The 21,016-nt window shown below is 40.8% G+C and overlaps 1 protein-coding gene and 1 pseudogene across 3 annotated transcripts in view; both read right to left on the reverse strand.

Annotated features, from left to right (window-relative positions):
- TPD52L1 (TPD52 like 1) overlaps positions 1-21,016 on the reverse strand; it is a 90,240-nt gene that overhangs the window by 17,863 nt on the left and 51,361 nt on the right. For all 3 annotated transcript variants that reach the window (XM_070376294.1, XM_070376297.1, XM_070376295.1), the window contains exons 2-3: positions 12,343-12,458; positions 4,518-4,666 (exon numbers count right to left, since the gene is read on the reverse strand). In XM_070376294.1, coding sequence (XP_070232395.1) covers positions 4,518-4,666; positions 12,343-12,458 — 265 coding nt within the window. The remainder of the gene's footprint in view (positions 1-4,517; positions 4,667-12,342; positions 12,459-21,016) is intronic.
- On the reverse strand, positions 9,490-10,008 carry LOC138989216 (large ribosomal subunit protein P1 pseudogene; annotated as a pseudogene).

Here is a 21,016-nt window from a genome sequence, read left to right on the forward strand (position 1 = left end):
GGTCTCCCACCTCTTCACCCCAAGGCCACCCACCTCCCCTGTGCCTCCTTAAAGCCTAGAAACATTATAGAGCTTCAGAGAAGAAAAAAGAAGAGGGTAGGGGGACTTTTTGTGTGTGTTCTTAGAGTCTCTGAAATCAAGGCACCCAAAAAACTATGACAAAAACAACAGCAACAGCAAGCCCTGGGACACAGATGATGTCTTGACCTAATACTGTATGGTTATCTTTCTAAAAGGGAGATAATTTTAATCTGCTGTGTAGTTATTCCTAGTCATCTGGTTTCATTCCAATATGAATCCTACCACAAACTAAAATACGCAAAATCTTTCATTAACATATCAGAGGTTTTCATTTCATTATAAAGCAAACTAAATAGGTCATGACTGTTTAATCAGCATGCAAAGTATTGCCTCTGGAATACCTGTAGTGAGTGCCTTGACACCTAAAATTCTTTTTAGTGCTTTGAAATCTAATTCTATCCTAGCTAACCCTAGCCCAGTTCATCACTCCCTCACATCAAAATTTTCACCACATGATGCATAGATATTGTTCTAAAATCTGTGTGATGTACATTAATAGCAGGAATTTAAATATTTAAGGAAAAAAAAAAGGAAAGATGGGTGAATGGAAAAAATAATGAATCTTACACACATATCCATCACTCACAGTTAATCCCAGTTAATATATTGGTTTCCTTTCAGTCTTTTTTCTACATATATATATTTTATAAGTGAGATGGGTTTTCACTGAATATTATGTTAGCTAGCACTTTTCCATGTAATTAATTTTTTTGGAAAAGTAGAATTTTAATGGATGCAAATTATTTAACAAACAATAATTTATTTCACCATTAAAAATATCCAGGGGAAAAATAGATTCTATGATCACATCCTACCCCTTGTCCCAACATAGGACTTTTCCCTTCCCTTCAGTTCAGTTCAGTTCAGTCGCTCAGTCGTGTCCGATTCTTTGCGACCCCATGAATTGAAGCACGCCAGGCCTCCCTGTCCATCACCAATTCCCAGAGTTCACTCACACTCATGTCCATTGAATCGGTGATGCCATCCAGCCATCTCATCCTCTGTCATCCCCTTCTCCTCCTGCCCCCAATCCCTCCCAGCATCAGAGTCTTTTCCAATGAGTCAATTTTTCACATGAGGTGGCCAAAGTACTGGAGTTTCAGCTTTAGCATCATTCCTTCCCTTAGCAGTCAAGAAAAAAGGGTGAGAGAAAATGATCTCCTGAAATTATGTTGCTGATAGACTCAGGCCTCCCTCTTAAAAAAGAGATTTATTCTTCTTTACAAAGGAAAGTTCGCAACATTCCTAAAGGTTAGTGAGACCATAATCATCTGTATTTATTAATTAATCTCTTAGGAAATCTATTCTAGTCCTGTAGCTTTCACTGCATCAGTATGTAGATAACTCTCATGTCCATCTCTAGCCCTGATTTTTCCTCTGAGTCACCCCCTTGCAGCAACTTGTTGGTCTGTTGGGCATCTCAGACTAAGCACAGCTCAAACAGAATTTTTTTCAACATTTTACTTTGCCTTGGCTGCTAAGGTGTGTCCGACTCTTTGCGACCCTATGGACTGTAGCCCAGCAGGCACCTCAGTCCATGGGATTTCCCAGGCAAGAATACTGGAGTGGGTTGCCATTCCCTTCTCCAGGGGATCTTCCTGACCAGGGACTGAACCCAGGTCTCCTGCATTGCAGGTGGTTTCCTGCATTTCCACCAGATTCTTTACTGACTGAGCCACCAGGGAAGCCCTTCTATTGAGTATAGCTGATTAACAATGTTGTGATAGTTTCAGATGAACAGTGAAGGGATTTAGCGGTATACATGTATCCATTCTCCCCCAAACTCCCCTGCCATCCAGGCTGCCACAAAACAGTGAGCAGAATTCCATGTGCTATACAGCAGATCCTTGTTGGTTATCCATTTAAAACATAGCAGTAGACCTGTCCATCCCAAACTCCCGAGCCATCCCTGCCCCCCCTTCTTCCCCCCTTCCCTGGCAACCATGGTTCCTTCTCTAAGTCTGTGAAGCCAAAACAGAATTCTTGGATCTCCCCACCAGACCTGCTTCCTACAACAGCAAACAGCATACAAAGTGCCAGATGCTGTTCTGCACTCACTGAATCCTCACTACCTATGATACGTACTAATATGATCTCATTTCATGGAAGCCCCTCTGTGCTTGGGAGAGAAGAATCAGCAAAGAGAAAAACTGTTTCCCACTCAGATACTAGGAATGTAATATCTTTAAGTTCCAAAGGGTAATAGTAGGGAAGAAAATGCATAACACAAGGTCAAAAATTTCTTGATGGTGGAATCTGGGGTCAAAGATAGGACGCCTCTATGGTTTCTCCATCAGGCCCCACCCCTCAACACACAAAAGGAAGAAAAATCACATTATGATCTGGGCACCTTCTTCCCTTTGGTACAAGACCACCTGGCAAGCAAAATATTTTAAATCATTAGAAAAGTACCACAATAGTTCATTATTTTGTGTAATTTTAACAAGTAACCCCATAAAAGCAAGACTGTAGAATATTCAAAGTTATTCTGCTGCTGCTGCTGCTGCTAAGCCACTTCAGTCGTGTCCGACTCTGTGCGACCCCATAGACGGCAGCCCACCAGGCTCCCCCGTCCCTGGGATTCTCCAGGCGAGAACACTGGAGTGGGTTACCATTTCCTTCTCCAATGCATGAAAGGGAAAAGTGAAAGTGAAGTCGCTCAGTCGTGTCCAACTCTTCGCGACCCCATGGTCTGCAGCCTACCAGGCTCCTCCGTCCATGGGATTTTCCAGGCAAGAGTACTGGAGTGGGGTGCCATTGCCTTCTCCACAAAGTTATTCTATACTTTGCCTTATATCAGACAAGAAGATAATAGCAAAACTGCAAACATTTCTGCTGGTCTACGAAAGAAAAACTTGCTTCTGCAGTGTTTCTCCTGTAGTCTCACACTTACCAGCACACTCAGGACACTTTTGATACCAGATGTGTTTGTGTGGAGGAGTTTCTCATATCAAGAGGTTCTGTAACACCGGCTGAGTCTCCTACAATTTAATTCTGACACTACCTGGAGATCACATCAGATCCCACAGGTTAAAGGCACAGTCCCACAAGAGTGCTCCCTACTCACCCCACTTCAGATGCAAATCACGAGTCCAGATTATCACCAGTGCTCCTGACCAAAGTGTTAGTCACTCAGTCATGTCTGACTCTTTGTGACCCCATGGACTGTAGCCCACAAGGCTCCTCTGTTCATGGAATTCTCCAGGCAAGAATACTGGACTGGGTTGCCATGCCCTTCTCCAGGGGATCTTCCTGACCAAGGAATTGAATTGCAGGTACTGTCTGAGCCACCAGGGAAGTCCAAGGGGCTACAAATCAGAGGTTCCTACAACCTCCTCCCCAAGTTCAATTAATTTGCGAGAGTGGCTCATAGAACTTAAGAAAACAGATTACTTGCTAGGTTATACCGATTTATTGTAAAAATTATATGATAAAAGATACAGATGAACAGCCCGATGAAAGAGGCATGTGGGGATGGGAACCCATCCCCATGTTCCCATGGAAATACCTGCTTTCCATGCTTTCTCCTGGGACCCACCTGCCTGGCACTTCCATGGGTTCAGCAACCCCAAAGCTTTCCAAATGCCATATTTCTGAGATTTTTATGGAGTTTCATCATAGGCATGATAGACCATTTCCAGGTCCTTTTCTCTCCATAGAGAATGGGGGCATGGGACTGACAGCTTCTAATCATGCCTTGGTCTTTCTTGTGACCGGCTCTCCTCCAGGAGTCCGCCAAGAGTCATCTTATTAGAACCAAGGATACGCCTGTTACCCTGGAAATCCCAAAGGATTTAGGAACTCTGTGTCAGGAATCAGGGTAAAAGTGCAAACATGAGAACAAAAGATGCTCCTAGTGCTCTTATCACTTAAGAAATTATATGAATTTTGGGAGCTTTGTGCCGGGAACTGAGGCAGAGGCCAATATACACATACATATTCTATAGAGTAACAGGGATAAAAAGCACATCCCCAAAATATGAAAGATACAGGTTTTTCTCTTTACGTTAATGGTCAAAAAGTCTACAGTTTTTAAAACTGTCAATCATTTTTAATAGAAATTCAAAATATGTAGTGAGTGCCACGTATTCAAAGGATTTAGAATTTTATGGAAAAACATAAGCCTAAAGTATATATTTAACAAATGTTAAAAAAATATGTATATTGAAGAGAAAGAATTTAAAACTGTACAACTCCATAAAAGTAGTCTAAGTGAAAACAGAGTTTTGGTGAACAAAGTTTTATTTCATGAAGCTACTTTGCAGAGCCTGTATCATGCAACATACTAATGACCATTCATATTTCTATATATTTTACTTCTAGAGAAAATATTTTCCCTGGACACCAGTACAAAATAAGCCTTGAAGGAAAAAAAATATAGAAGAGGCAAGACAGCAGGCTGAGTGATTACTTTTTAAGAAAAAAAATATACTTACGCAGTGGTTGTCTGCACGTCATGCCAGCCTCTGCTAAAGTTCTGTTTTAATTCATTCATCAGGTTCATGCCGAGTTTTTGTTTTATCTCCACAAGATGCCTTTCTTTTGCTGATAAAACTTGTCTTAAGGTTGTAATTTCGTCTTCCAGCTACAAGCAGGAGGGAAAATGATGGGGGAAAAATGTCAGACCAGGTGAAACATTCAAGGGCGGAAGCTCTCAGTGATCCAAAGCACCCTGGGCACCCTCTTGTTTACACAGCCCTATGCAAGGCCTTAGCAAACACATCCTGTAGAGAAGTCTAATATTTTTAAATGAAAGTAGATTTTTTAGTTTGAATGGTTCTAAATGTAAACACTACTCCTTGTAAAAAATTCACAGCAAAATACAAAGACAATAAAAACCATGTGTAATCTACTAGGAAATAGACACTGCTTAGAGTTTCTGGTTTTCAATCATCCAAATGTTTTTCTAAAATTATATGTAGGTATAATTTTTGAACAGGAAATTGATTGTGTAGTCTATATCTAATAACTTCTTTTCAAGTGCCATTAGTCAGCGTTATTTTTTTGCCATCCACACCTAAGCATACATTGTGGTTTTGCCAAGCTGGCATTTTACTCCTTACTTTAAAAAAAAAAAAAAAAACGAAGCAGCTAAGTTTCATTTACATTCCAAGTGTCACTCTACTCCTGACCACAAACAGCATCACTAACCCTGTCAATCATCTTGCAAATGTGTTCCTTGGGTCACCAGAGACATAGCTGCTAGAAAAACAACTCAACAATGACATCTACTTTTGCAAAAATAGTGTTGTAAACCTTTGTATTGACAAAAAATCACTTAAAACAGGCAGAAATACTGAATCAACCATCTGAAATGTTCTAGTAGAAAAGAACACTATCTTCGAGGTTTTAATATCAGCAAAATGTCCTAGTAGTCTAACATTATCCTTTTTTTTTTTTTTTTTACAGTTGTGAAACGTTTTTGTATGTTCTTGGAAATTTTCCTGAAGTCTTTCTAAAATGAATTCCACCTTCCATGACATGTTATAGTTAGTAGCATCCTATGTTTTCATTTTTTCTTTTTTCTTTGGCCATGCCAAGTGCCATATGGGATCTTAGTTCTCCTACCACAGATCAAACTCATACCCCTTGTGTTGGAAGCACAGAGTCTGGACCACCAGAGAAGTCTCCAAGCTATAGCTTCTTGACAAGCAAGAGTCTTCAGTATGCAGCTGTATACTCATTACTCCAAAAGGAGTATATTCAGGGGTGGCCAAGGGGGACTGTGTTTTTAGTCTCTCCATTCAATGAGAACACACTATCATTTTAAAATCAGATCCTTCTATCCTTTTGCTCTCATGTTATATTCCATATTTTCATCTTAGTCAACGAGCTCACCTGCATTTAGTCCGTTGCCTAAGATTTCTCAAGGTTGTATCTCTAGCTCTCTTACCATAGAAAATACTTGGGCTTCAGGTCAGCTTTTTATTCAGCATAGAAAGATTTTTTTTCTTCTTTCTTTTGAATAAATAATATGTTTGAGTGACTGAAATAACTAGGAATCTGGTTTTATAGATATATTAGGTATTACTGCTTTTTCCAATGTGTAACAAGGGTAATGAGAAATTTTTTAACTTGCAGAGAAAAATTAAAGATGTAGAGAAGAAGAGAGAGGTTTAAACATCTTGATATTCTCATCCTTTTATCTATGGAATCTCAGAAATTTATTCAAAATTATGGGGGACAGTAGGATATTCATTAGTTTTGGGGAGTTGGGAGGAATGGGTAAAGGATTCATAAGATTTCTAATGAAATCCATGGTCCCAAAAAAGTGATAGAAATACTGAAGTGACCAATTCATCAAACATCATCCTAAAGAAATATTAAATCCCACATCTAATCATTTAAAAATTGAAGCATATGTTAAAAGGTATTTGTAGAGAAAAGACTTCTAATGATGAAAATATGAACTCAGTTACTCTATGCAGACTAATGGCAGGTACTATAATGAAAGTCTCACTATTTCAATAAAATGTTAGACTCACACTTCTTAATGCTTTCATTTATATATCAGTGATCTAAGTATAATATATGCCAAAATAGTTATTAAGAAAATCCCAAAAGGTAAAATTAAAAGATAATTCTTAAATTATATTAACATGCAAGACTGAAAATGGTCAATCTCATCTCTTTCTGCAGAGCACAGAGTCCTGACACAGCAGAAAGTCCTTTAATCACAAATACTTTAAATGATGATCCTGGTGAGATTCAATCCCTTATTGGACTGATGAGAATTTTTGGCCTAGTTACATCAATTTCAGTTTATATAAAAGTCACTCAGAGAGCACATTTAAAATGAATATTCCAGAAGGAGGCCCCTTTTAAGGCCCTGAGATTCTGATGTCTCAAATTTGGTGAGGCCTGTCTATGTATATTGGAGAAGGAAATGGCAACCCACTCCAGTATTCATGCCTGGAAAATCCCATGGACCGAGGAGCCTGGTGGGCTACAATCCATGGGGTCGCAAAGAGTCGGACACGACTGAGCGACTTCTGTGTGTGTGTGTGTGTGTCTATATATATTATTTAACAAGTACCCCCAGATACTCTGATGCAGGTAGTATAGAAATTCTACGTTGTAACCCATATCAAATTCATTTTGGAATGAGCTGGAGTGCAGGTAAATCATTAATTGAAGTATTTAAGATATCCTTTGCCTGTTAATTTTAAATTAATCATGTCTTCGTTAGAAACTAATAGTCTGGTTCTTTGGTTTCTTGATTCCCCTAGGAGATCTCCTTGTAGGATAAATATTTATGTACAAGATTAGATATTTAAACTTGGTTACTTATATATGAATGAATAGGAATTTAAGTGTTGGCGAGGATGTGGAGAAATTGAAACCCTTGTACATTGCTGGTGGAAATAAAAATGGTTCAGCCACTGTGGAAAATAGTCCAGCAGTTTCTCAAAAAGTTAAAGGTGGAATTATCATATGACCCAGCATTCCTATTTCTACTATATTCCTCAAACAAATACATGTATATACATGTTCATAACAGAACTATTCACAATAGCCAAAAGACGAAAACAATCCAAATACTCATCAAAGGATGAATGGATAAATAAATTGTAGTATATACATAAAATGGAATATTATTTAGTCACAAAAATAGATGAAGTACTGATATAAGCTACAACACACATAAACCTCAAAAACATTTGGCTAAATGAAAGGAATCAGACACAGAATGTCACATATTGTGTGATTCCATTTATATGAAACACCCAGAATAGCTGAATCCAGAGACAGAATGCTGGCTCATGGCTACAGAAAAGAAGGGTAAATGGGAAGCAACTGCTTAGCAGGTAATGGATTCCTTTTTGAGATGATGAAAATGTTCTGGAACTAGACAGAAGCGGTGTTACACAACATTATAAGAGTACTAAATGCCATTGAATGATTCAATTTAAAATAGTTAATTTTATATCAATTTATTACAATAAAAATGCAAAAATACAAATGAACTAATGAGTTAGCTTCAAAATAAAATTTATATTAGAAGACTGAAGACTTACTTTTCTATTTATTCAGCTATATTACATAAAATATGTCACAAATACAGAGAAAGAAATAGCTTTTTAAACCATTAATTATCAGTATGATGTTTAGGAGTAAGAGCCTTTGGTCTCTTGTTCATACTGCTTCAAGTCATGCTTCTTCTCCTGCCCTGGCTAAGAGTAAAGAAGAACTAAAATTAAAATGCAGATACTATCTGGGAGAGTATGACAGGCCATGGGTTAGCAAGACATTTGGTCAAACATTATTCTGGCTGTGTCTTTGAGGGTGATTATGCATGTGATTAACATTTAAACTGACAGACTGAGTAAAGCAGATTGCTCTCCCAAAGCTGGTGGGCCTCACCCAATCGGTTGATGACTTAAATAAAAAGGCTGACCCTTCCTTGAATAAAAGGGAATTCTATTTGCCTGACTGCTTTTGAGCTGGGATGTTGTTTTGTCTTGTTGTTGTTTGGCTTTTTTGTTTTTTCTTGCCTTCAGCTTCAAACTAAAACATCAGCTCTTCCCAGACCTTTAGACTGAGCTGCACCATTGACTCTCCTGGGTGTCCAGCTTGCTGACTGGACACAGAATCACATTAGCTGACTCCTTAGAATAACTCTCTTTGTATATACATCCTATTGGTTCTACTTCTCTGGAGAACCCCGATTAACACAGAGGGGTGCTACAGTAAGATGCTATTGGTTATGAAGGCTTTAATTGTTCACCAGTTCAGTCCAGAAAGAAATAAAGACTTGAAGGAAAAAACTGGGAAAGGAAGGAAAAGCCCAGGACACTTATTTGTCAGCCTGAGACAGGTGGCTTGAGGGCACTGTGTGCTTTCCTTGGGAAACCACACGCCAAGAAGGAACAGCCAAAAGAGGCTTGTCTACTTAGTAACGCTGTCTGGTAATTTTCCTACTCCTATTAATGCCTATTTTTCTTGAGTCATTTTATCGAGGCGACATTGGCAGTACTTGATTATTATATAATCATAAATTTACAGTTATCAGGCCAACACTTCATCCTTTTCAAAAACCAAGCCACATTATAGAATACTGAGCATCAAATGCAGCTTCGCAAAATGAAAGTGGGAGTGGGATGTTAGTAGCACAGAACTAATGAGCAAGTTTATTTAAAAAGAGAGCTAGGAAAAAAAAAGAACCCCACAGAATAGATGTGTAAAGAACTCAGAAAAGATGTTAGGAGCAGCTGGTAAGAGGACTAATGAGAACAAATACTTAAAACAAATAGTATTTCTTTATATATGGACAAGATTTGTTTAAAAAAAAAAACAAACCCATATTCTACTTCTGGAATTTACAAATACATACATTTGTTGGTGCTCTGAATCAAGTTCATTAGAAATGTTAACTGCACACCCTCCATGTGTACACAAACCACTGCATCAGGTCAGAAGTGATACTGGTGTTGCGTTGAAGGAACTTTTTTTTCTTTTTTTAGAGCTCAGCTTTTTATTGAATGTGTTACTAAAGAGGCTTAGTGAAAAAAGACCAGAGCCCATGTCATCATCAGACTCTTCAGATTCTGCTGTCTTTGCTTCTACTTTCTTCTCCTCAGCTGGGGCAGCAGTGGTGACCGGGGCAGGTCCGCCAGCCCCAGAGGAGGTTCCCGATGTTGACACCGGCCAAAGCCTTTGCAAACAAGCCTGGCCAGAAAGGCTCAACATTTACACCAGCTGCTTTTTTTTTTTTCTTTTTAATTAATTAATTTATTTTAATTGGAGGCTAATTACTTTACAATATTGTAGTGGTTTTTGCCATATACTGACATGAATCAGTGAACACATGTACACCAGCTGCATTAATGAAGGCATTGATCTTATCCTCCAGACTGTCACCTCATTGTCGTGCGGAATGAGGGCTGAGTGGGTGCAGGCGAGCTCCAAGATGGAGGCCAGGGTGCAGGCAAGTTAGCTAGGAGGGGGCTGCCAGGCACAGTGCTAGTTGCCGGATGAAGTGAGAGCCTCACCCCAAAATGGCCTTAGCTTCCTCAGAAGGACCAAGCACCTTAGCAGCAGCAGAGGAAAGCTGAAGGAACTTTTAAAAAAACGCATATTGCATGACCACAATAACAAACTAAGGACTGAACAGATTCCTCTTTTAAAATGCAGACTTCCATCTAAGATGTAGTAGCCTCTTGGACAGTATTTGCTTACGTCTCTCTTCTCAAGGACAGGTCTTCCTGCAGCCAGCACTTGGTAAAAGAACAATATGCTGGTTGTGTGAGTGAATGCAGTTACAGATTCACCCTGAAGTCTAAAGGTATCCTCCTGGAATATGGGCTACAAAACAGCGTAAGGTAAAAGCAGACCAGGGTGTGGGGGAAATGGAGCAGGGTGGATCCAGCACAGCTGACAGACAGTAGGAGAATCCAAGGGAGGGCAGTGTACAGAAGGGGAGACTGGGTGCCCGGCATACCCTGCGACTCCTTTAAGCAAAGCAGTCAGACATAAGACGTCCTTCTACACAAAGCTCTTGCCTTGGATCATGGCCACAACTGATTGCCTGACTCGAAAGCAATCTAACAGGCTGATCTGTGAGGTGTCCACCCACGTGGCTAACAGACCCAGTGGGATCGTCCCTCAAACAGAGAGGAGCTGCTTGTGGGCAGGGGTCCTGGAAAAATATCTCTGGAGAACTGAGGTAGATAAGCTGAGCTGTTTACAAGACATCTCAGTTCTTCATAGGGCCAGCGGTGAGACCGCTGAGATGTCCTTGATACAATTAAACCCTAGCATCTGAGGTCATCTGAATGCATGTGTGGTCTGAAAGAACCTAATTTGTGTGTGTGTGCGAAGGGCAGGCACTATATAAGGGCAGAAAAAGCGGGTTTAAGAAAAGAGTGAGCATAAAGCATTGGTGGCCTGAGGTGGAGGGAGAAGAAATGGGAATGTGAAAAGGAAAAATAGCAGATTACTTTCTTTGCTTTTTGCTGCGCAGGAGCAAAGAGCTGTGCCCAGTGCCCCCAGAAGTCACACTGCTGCCCTTAGCGAGATGCAGTGCTTCTTCACTCCTGAGGAATCCAGAAATGAGAGACAGGAGGCATGGAGGCTAATGCATCGTAAGGGATGAAAACATCAATCCTGATAACATGAACAAGTAACAGGGAGTCTGATGTTACTTTCAGAAGTCAGGCTCAAAAAGTCTTAGGAGTGAGACACACTGGAGGATCGTTAATGTGGCCAAATGAGACAAAAATGTGTGAAAACCTTGGGTTTTTATATTCATGGGGGCAACCACTGAGAACCAAGGCTTACTGTTTCTCGATTATCAAAGTAATACATGATCATTGTTGAAAGTTTAGAAAATATAGAATGCAGGTGCACAAAACATAGATGTATGTATGTGTGTATCCATCCGTCTGTCCATCTACCTATCTGTCTATCAGTAACTGCCGAAAGAAAAATCAAGTCATTTTATAAAACTTGGTCTGTTACAGAGATTGTGTACGAACTTAAACTTGGACGGTAGCAGTGAAGGAGTTAAATTTTGGCTTAGAATCAGTTAGCTAACACTGGTCTGTAGAATATAACTTTTGGACACCAAAACTGACACAAACAAGTCATGATCCAGGATTCCAGGCCTTAAGAAAATGTGGAGCTAGGACGTTCTCTGTCAAGGCTGACTGGTCCATGAACCCTGGCAGGTGTGGCCAATGTGAAGTCAACAAGGTGGTTCTGGATCAGTGGCCACAGACAGACCCAGCTAAAGAACTAGGCCATTTGATCCGAGGCACTGTCCTTACTAAAATAATCTCTGCTGCACTAGAAGAACAAGCTGCTCTTTTATTTGAGCATGAAGTTATTTTAGGGTGTGTCTTGTGAAAGCACCTGAAATGTCTTCAGTATTATTAAGAGCTATCGTGAACACTTCAGAACCTTAGAGCTTGGAGAGTCTGGGATGAATGAAGTGGGGTGAGGGGAAGGTGAAGCTTAACTTAAAGCTATGGTCACCATTGGGTAATGGACCATTAGCATCACAAAATACCATAGAAAATGAATTATCTTACAATTCAACACCTATTCAATCTTATTAAATGAAAGACAACATTACTGTAATATGGACCTTTTATTGGTCCATATAAATGTTCCAATATATTGGTCCATATAAATGGACCTCCATTTCATAAAACCTTACAGAAAAACTCAAACAAACTTTCTGGCCAACCCAACATCAGACTAACAATAATTCTGAGAATCCGGAGATAGGCATAGCAACAAGAAGATCACTAAGCATACCTGAACTAGTTCTGCCTTTAACTCTTCTTTTTCTTCCTCGGAGAGCATGCTAGGGGAGTCAGCACTGGCTATTGCGTCTTCATCTCTTCCTTGCAGTGGTTCGGTCTCCAACAAACCTTTAGGCAAGATTGGTAAAATATACTGTCATTTAAAGAATGAATTTAGCCAAATTCTAGTTCCACAGTCTGAAAGACTAGATACTCTGATCGACCCTCTCTCTGAAAAACAACTAAAAATTCCAGAAGAAAATCATTCTAAATGTGCAATGAGCTGCCAAGAAAGTGAAGAATACTAAGAATCGCCCAAAGTTAAGTGAAAGTGGGAAGCTATAGATATAAACGAGTTTTCATTAGTTCTACATTTGCCACCGAGATGAATCCCAGCCTCGGTTTCCACTGTCCCATGGGATGCAGATGACTGGGGACAAAGCCCAGGACTATTGAGGGAGAGGGTTTTATGAAGAGACCCCTCCATAAATCTACGTCCCCACAGGGCTACACCCTAAGAGTAAGGTGAACTAGAAATAAATACCCTTCATCCCCACAGGGATCTACAAGGCAAATCACCTGCCTTGACCCTCAGCACAGAATGGACAGACCAATAGAGCCTCCCCCAAGAATTCATGACATCCTCAGGTGATCCAAAGGAACATTGAGATCAGTTCAGTTCAGTTCAGTCCTCAGTCATGTCCGACGCTTTGCGACTCCGTGGACTGCAGCATGCCAGGCTTCCCTGTCCATCACCAACTCCTGGAGCTTGCTCAAACTCATGTCCATCGAGTTGGAGATGCCATCCAACCATTTCACCTTCGGTCATCACCTTCTCCTCCTGCCTTCAATCTTTCCCAGCATCAGGGTCTTTTCCGATGAGGCAGTTCTTCCCATCAGGTGGCCAAAGTATTGGAGTTTCAGCTTCAGCATCAGTCCTTCCAATGGATACTTATGACTGATTTCCTTTAGGATGGACTGGTTGGATCTCCTTGTAGTCCAAGGGTCTCTCAAGAGTCTTTTCCAACACCACAGTTCAAAAACATCAATTCTTCGGCACTCAGCTTTCTTTATAGTCCAACTCTCACATCCATACATGACCACTGGAAAAACCATTGACTAGATGGACCTTTGTTGGCAAAATAATGTCTCTGCTTTTTAATATGCTGTCTAGGTTGGTCATAGTTTTTCTTCCAAGGAGCAAGCATCTTTTAATTTCATGGCTGCAATCACCATCTGCAGTGATTTTGGAATCCAAAAAACAATGTCTCTCACTGTTTCCACTGTTTCCCCATCTATTTGCCATGAAGTGATGGGATCAGACGCCATGATCTTAGTTTTCTGAATGTTGAGTTTTAAGCCAACTTTTCACTCTCCTCTTTCAATTTCATTAAGAGGCTCTTTAGTTATTCTTCACTTTCTGCCATAAGGGTGGTGTCATCTGCACATCTGAGGTTATTGATATTTCTCCCAGCAACCTTGATTCCAGCTTGTGCTTCATCCAGCCTGGCATTTCGCATGATGCACTTTGCATATAAGTTAAATAAGTAGAGTGACAATATACAGCCTTGACGTACTCCTTTCCCGATTTGGAACCAGTCTGTTGTTCCATGTCTGGTTCTAACTGTTGCTTCTTGACCTGCATACAGATTTCTGAGGAGCAGGTAAGGTGGTCTGGTATTCCCATTTCTTGAATAATTTTGCACAGTTTGTTGTGATCCACACAGTCAAAGGCCTTGGCATAGTCAATAAAGTAGAAGTAGATGTTTTTCTGGAACTCTCTTGCTTTTTCGATGATCCAGCAGATGTTGGCAATTTGATCTCTGGTTCCTCTGCCTTGTCTAAAACCAGCTTGAACGTCTAGAAGTTCACGGTTCACATACTGTTGAAGCCTGGCTTGGAGAATTTTGAGCATTACTTTGCTAGCGTGTGAGATGAGTGCAATTGTGCGGTTGTTTGAACACTCTTTGGCATTGCCTTTCTTTGAGATTGGAATGAAAACTGACCTTTTCCAGTCCTGTGGCCACTGCTGAGTTTTCTAAATTGCTGGCATATTGACTGCAGCACTTTCACAGCATCATCTTTTAGGATTTGAAATCGCTCAACTGGAATTCCATCACCTCCACTGGAAGCATCATTACAAACAAACCTTGAGATTAGAGGTATTAAATAAAACTATTTTTGACTTTGGTAATGGAAATATACAGATATGAAGCCTAGAACAGCTGCAGCAGTGAGGAAACATCATGACCACACAGACTCTTGGTAAGGGGCGTGGGAAGTGCCTGGGTTCTTGGTGACACCATTGTGCCACAGATTGTCGAGGGACTTCTGACTTGTCATGTGAGCAAAATGCTTTATTAGCAAAAAAATAAAGAGGTTCCCTATGGAGTTTGTCAGCATCTGGTCAACACAAATGCATTGTTCTCTAGGGCATAGGACACAGGCACACACATATAGGGAAGCTTTATTTATGACATGAATTATGACAGCGCTGGCATTTATACTTCTCCACATAAAGGGAGGTCATACAATACATTCTACTGGAATAACTTGTTACCCATATTTTAAAAAAATGGGACACCCTCACACCATTCACCAATATTAAATTATAAATATTTTACAAGACAATATGGGACTTCATATTTATGGACTTCTAGGTAAGAAAGGCAGAGAAGGTAATGGCACCCCACTCCAGTACTCTTGCCTGGAAAATCCCACGGACAGAGGAGCCTGGTGGGTTGCAGTCCATGGGGTCTCAAAGAGTCGAACACGACTGAGCAGCTTCACTTCCACTTTTCACTTTCATGCATTGGAGAAGGAAATGGCAACCCACTCCAGTGTTCTTGCCTGGAGAATCCCAGGGACGGGGGAGCCTGGTGGGCTGCTGTCTATGGGGTCGCACAGAGTCGGACACGACTGAAGTGACTTAGCAGCAGCAGCAGCAGCAGTAGGTAAGAAAGTATTTCTTAAGATACACAAAAAAGGGAAAATCTTGAAAGAAAGGAGGGATAAGATGAAGAATGAGATATCACCTCACACTTGTCAGAATGGCTATTGTCAAAAAGACCACAAATAACAAATGCTGATGAGGAGAAAAGGGAATCTTTGTGCACTGTTAGTGGGAATGTAAATTGGTGCAGCCATTATGGAAAGCCAGTATGGAGGTTCTTCAAAAAGCCAAAAATAGGATTTACTGTATGATCCATCAATTTCACTTATGCATGTTTACCCAAAGAAAACAAAAGCACTGATTTGAAAAGATATATGTACCCCAATATTCATAGCATAAGTATTTATAATAACCAAGATATGGATGCAGTCTAAGGGTCCCTCAACAAATGAAAGAATAGAGAAGACATTGCAACAGGTGGATGGACCCAGAGGGTATTATGCTTAGTGAAATAAGTCAGACAGAGAAAGACAAATGCTGTTTGTTATCATTTCAATGTAGAATCTAAAAAAACAAACAAATAAAACAGAAACAGCCTCACAGACATAAAGAACAAACTGTTGGTTACCAGTGGGAAGAAGGATCGGCAAGGGAAAACATAGGGGTAGAGGATTAAGAGAGACAAAGTACTATCTGAAATAAATAAGATACAAGGATATATTGTAAAGCACAGCCAATATTTTTATAATAACTTTAAATGGAGTATTTGTTGTTCAGTCACTCAGTCATGTCCGACTCTGCGTGACCCCATGGACTGCAGCACGCCAGGCTTCCCCGCCCTTCGTCTCCCAGAGTGTGCCCAAACTCATGTCCATTGAGTCGGTGATGCCATCCAACCATCTCATCCTCTGTTGTCTCCTTCTCCTGCTGCTCTCAGTCTTTCCCAGCATCAGGGTCTCTTCCAATGAGTTGGCTCAGTATATCAAAACACTGAATCAGCTTTTCACCACCAAAGACTACAGCTTTTGTCAGGCAGTTTTCTTCTACAGCTCAGCTCTCGTCTAGTTCCTAGAACCCTGACCTCTCCTCCAGCTTAGGGACTGTATTGATTTCCTGCTGCTGTCATTCTGAAGAACTACAACATCCCCTGTTCGTTTCCCTTAATCCTTCCTATCTTTCTAATAGTTCCTTCATTAAACCCTTTTAAACCAGGCACCTTTTCTGAGCATGCCATCCATCAAGTTCTTTCCTGGTCCCTGACTGATACAGGAAGACTGCCCCCACTCTCCTTTTATTTTGGGGTGAGATGTCTAGAAAAAATAAATGTTTCAGATTGTCCCATACCAACCTGGAACGCAGCCACATCTCTGTAAACTGCTCAGGTGCTGGGTGGTGGGGCAGATTGACCCCTGTGTTTAGTTTCCTAATTCAATCTTCTGCAGTCAGGTAACCATGCATGGGATCCAGAATACCTGTCGTACTTAGGGAGAAACTTGCCACCTTGGCCAGGGGTGGGGGTCCTGCAGCCGGAGTGGAGGGTCCTGGCTCTGGCCAGAGGTCTGGATGGAGAAGGTAGAGAGATCTGACACCAGTGAGTGCCAAAGTGAGGCTGAATCAGCCTGGAAGGGCTATTGGGCCCAAACTCAGGTGAGGAAGACAAGATCACAAGCAATATCTGCAGGAAACAGCAGCAGCAGAAGACTTCATGGTCCCAGCTGCCCAAAGAGCCAGTGCAGAATACAAGGCACTACATGGGCCTTCCTGCTTCCATATACTAGCCACCCTCTTAGCTGGGACAAGGGAAAGGGCAGCTATAAAAGGAGAATTCTGAGCTCAAGGGTACTTTTACTGAGAAATTGAGTATTACTTAAAGGGGCTTTAAAAATGATTGTACTGGAATGGACTAAACCACTTCTTCTTCCACACTATCCAAAGCCCAAGGGTGGTAGGGATACAGGTATAGATCAGGGATAGGTTTAAAAAACAAAATGGAGCACATGTATGTACACCAAGATGTAGTGTGAATAAATCTTGTGGTCCTGCTGTGGAGTACTTTGCACACAAAGATGACCGTTTTACTTTCATTTAATTGTTGTTCAGTCACTCAGTCATGTCCAGCTCTTTGCGACCCTATGGACTACAGCACGCCAGGCTTCCCCATTCTTCACCAACTCCCAGAGTTTGCTCAAACTCATGTCCATTGAGTCGGTGATGCCACCCAATCATCTAGTCCTCTGTTGTCCCCTTCTCCTCCTGTCTTCAATCCTTCCCAGCATCAGGGTCTTTTCCAATGAGTCTGCTCTTCACATCAGATGACAAAGGTATTGGAGCTTCAGCATCAGTCCATCTAATGAATATTTGGGATTGATTTCCTTTCATTTAATACATGCAACAAAATATACAGATTCGTTTTAATAAAAGTAACAAATATCTACAGGTCTGACTCTACTGCAGGATTCATGCTTCTGCCTTGGCGAGGTGACATCCTGGGGAAGCAGGTAGGTCTCTAAATACCTGTCCAGTGCTAGCATCTTCCTGCTTTCACTGTATCTACCACTGGCCGGTAATGACTCAGATGGGTCAGTCCCACATATGGGGCTGAATGACAACAAACTGAACCAGATCCAACTGAGAAGTCATTGTGGGCTGGTCTCAGCCATTGCTAATGGGGTCTCTCACTCATAGGACCTGGGTTGGGAGTCTGGCTCAGTCACAAGTCACTGGGCTCTAATTTAGGCTAGTCTGACTCCTAACCCTTCTATATCTCAGAGCCATTTGAAGAATAGTAAACAAAATGTTGGTAAACACAAATCAAGAGTGAGCTCTGGATTAAAATATCTCCCCTCTAGTCTTGAAATGAAACCAGCCACTGGCATCAGCACACTTTTAATGCATCCTTGTCAAATGCTCCAATGAATTGCTGTTGTTGTTCAGTCACTAAGTCATGTCCGACTCTTTGCGACCCCATGAACTGTAGCATGCCAGGCTTCTCTGTCCATCACTATCTCCCTGAGTTTCCTCAAACTCATGTCCATTGAGTTGGTGATGCCATCCAAACATCTCATCCTCTGCCTTCCCCTTCTCCTTTGCCCTCAATTTTTCCCAGCATCAGGGTCTTTTCCAATGAGTCAGCTCTTTGCATCAGATGGCCAAAGTATTGGAGCTTCAACTTCAGCATCAGTCCTTCCAATGAATATTCAGGGTTGATTTCCTTTAGGATGGACTGGTTGGATCTCTTTGTTGTCCAAAGGACTCTCAAGAGTCAGTGGATTAGGTTGTGGCTTCATGTATATGATTGAAACAGTATAGACAGCTATGAGTTAAAATGACTATGAACTGTGATTTCAGTTGAGTGATCATATCCTGAATTGCTGGCAAATACAGAAAAGTTACAGAATTTCTCTTAAAAAGCAAAATAGTCTTGCTGGTATGTGTGTGTTTGCACCAATATTCAGAAATAAACAAATTTAGCCTAACAAAGAAGAATAGTGTATATTTTCAAAAAGAACACACAGCTATCCTACAGACTTAAAAAAAGAATTCAATAAAATAGCTCAAATGAAAATTAACCATGTTTTAAATAATAAATTTAAGACTGCAATATTTATTACTTAATCACATTTTCTTTAGGATGTTTGGTAAAAATAGCTTTAGGCATTCTTTTAACATAAAACTTCAAAGTATCTCCACTTATTCCCTAAGGGAAAAACAACTGAGCTAATCTCAATCCTGTTGGATTTATGATTATCTTTAAGTGAACAAAGCCCCTAATACATATTAATTTGAGAAGGGCAGAAATTAAAGCTATAAAACAAATTTATTCATTGGAATCCTTTCCACAGGATTCACTAAATCTTCCACAAAGAAGCCAAAATATTGTTTCTTAGGCACCACCTTGTAGTCTCGGCAGAGGCCTCAAATGCTAACAGCAGTACAGTGAGGCCTCTGCACTGCCACGTCCTAAAACCGAGGCCTGAGCCCTGAGGCAGGACAGAACTGGGTGGGGGTAACCTATCTCCAGCCTTTGAGAGCAGGGGTGAGACATAAACCCCGACTGTCGCCTATGACAGTCTGTAGCTGTAACATATGCAGCCTCACCACCATCCAACACTGGAAAAAGTCCAGGGTGGGCTTTCATCTCCCAAACCCTCTTGTATAGGAGTTGCTTAATGAATGCTTATTGAACCAATACCCTAGAATAGAAAACCAAGCTATCAACTCTTCTTTTTGTTCACTGAAGTATCAGTTCAGTTCAGTTCAGTCGCTCAGTCGTGTCCGACTCTTTGCAGCCCCTTGAATCGCAGCACGCCAGGCCTCCCTGTCTATCACCAACTCCCGGAGTTCACTCAGACTCACGTCCATCGAGTCAGTGATGCCATCCAGCCATCTCATCCTCTGTCGTCCCCTTCTCCTCCTGCCCCCAAGCCCTCCCAGCATCAGAGTCTTTTCCAATGAATCAACTCTTTGCATGAGGTGGCCAAAGTACTGGAGTTTCAGCTTTAGCATCATTCCTTCCAAAGAAATCCCAGGGCTGATCTCCTTCACAATGGACTGGTTTGATCTCCTTGCAGTGCAAGGGACCCTCAAGAGTCTTCTCCAACACCACAGTTCAAAAGCATCAATTCTTTGGCGCTCAGCCTTCTTCACAGTGCAACTCTCACATCCATACATGACCACAGGAAAAACCATAGCCTTGATGTGACGAACCTTTGTTGGCAAAGTAATGTCTCTCCTTTTGAATATGCTATCTAGGTTGGTCATAACTTTCCTTCCAAGGAGCAAGCATCTTTTAATTTCATGGCTGCAGTCACCATCTGCAGTGATTTTGGAGCCCAGAAAAATAAAGTCTGACACTGTTTCCACTGTTTCCCCATCTATTTCCCATGAAGTGATGGGACCGGATGCCATATATATATATATATATATATATATATATATATATATATATGTATAGATTTTTTCATATTCTTTTCCATTAAGGTTTCTTATGGGATACTGACTACAGCTCCCTGTGCTATATAGTAGCACCTTGTTGTCTGTCTATTTTATATATAGTAGTTTGTATCTGCTAGTCCCAAACTCCTGTTTTATCCTTCCCCACCCACTTTCCCCTTTGATAACCATAAGCTTGTTTTCTACATCCTATCAAGTCTTCTCGATGCCCTTTGCATATCTCTTCATTATCCGTCATATTTGTCTATCCTTTTGAAGTTTCACTGCTACAACCCAATATTGCTTGCTGTGCCTACTGCTTACTGTGATTTAGGCTTTTATCACTACACACTCAAAAGTATTTAAATCTCAGCTAAATTTTATCTCCTTGCTTTCAGTGGCTTTCTCCATGACTCAACCTACACAACACTCAAATTAATATTTTGAACACAATACTCTCATCATGTCAAAACTAGTTTAAAAAACATTAAGTGGATGAGATTTGTTTCTAAACTAAATTTGAAAATTCTAATACTAGCATTCAAAACCATCTACAGCAGTCTACAAGTGATGATTCCAACTAGCTTACCTAAGATTTTCCCACCAATGCTTCAAAACCCAACAGGCTGTCACATGCTATGTCCCTCAGTCATATTCTAGTCATTCCTGTTTTCATACCACCCCATCTTTCTCCAAATTCTCTCTCCCCTTCCTCTTCAGTTTCTCTTCTGAGAATCCTACCAAGTTGCCAACAACACTAGGAAAATAAGCTAATGTGTTGTGTGCCTTAAATTAATCTAAAATGTTGCCTTTTTGCTTTCTCTACATTTTATGATATATACTGCTCTACATATTGCTACTA

This window comes from Bos mutus, chromosome 9, assembly GCF_027580195.1.
Source record: "Bos mutus isolate GX-2022 chromosome 9, NWIPB_WYAK_1.1, whole genome shotgun sequence".
In the NCBI taxonomy this organism is placed as follows: Eukaryota; Metazoa; Chordata; class Mammalia; order Artiodactyla; family Bovidae; genus Bos; species Bos mutus.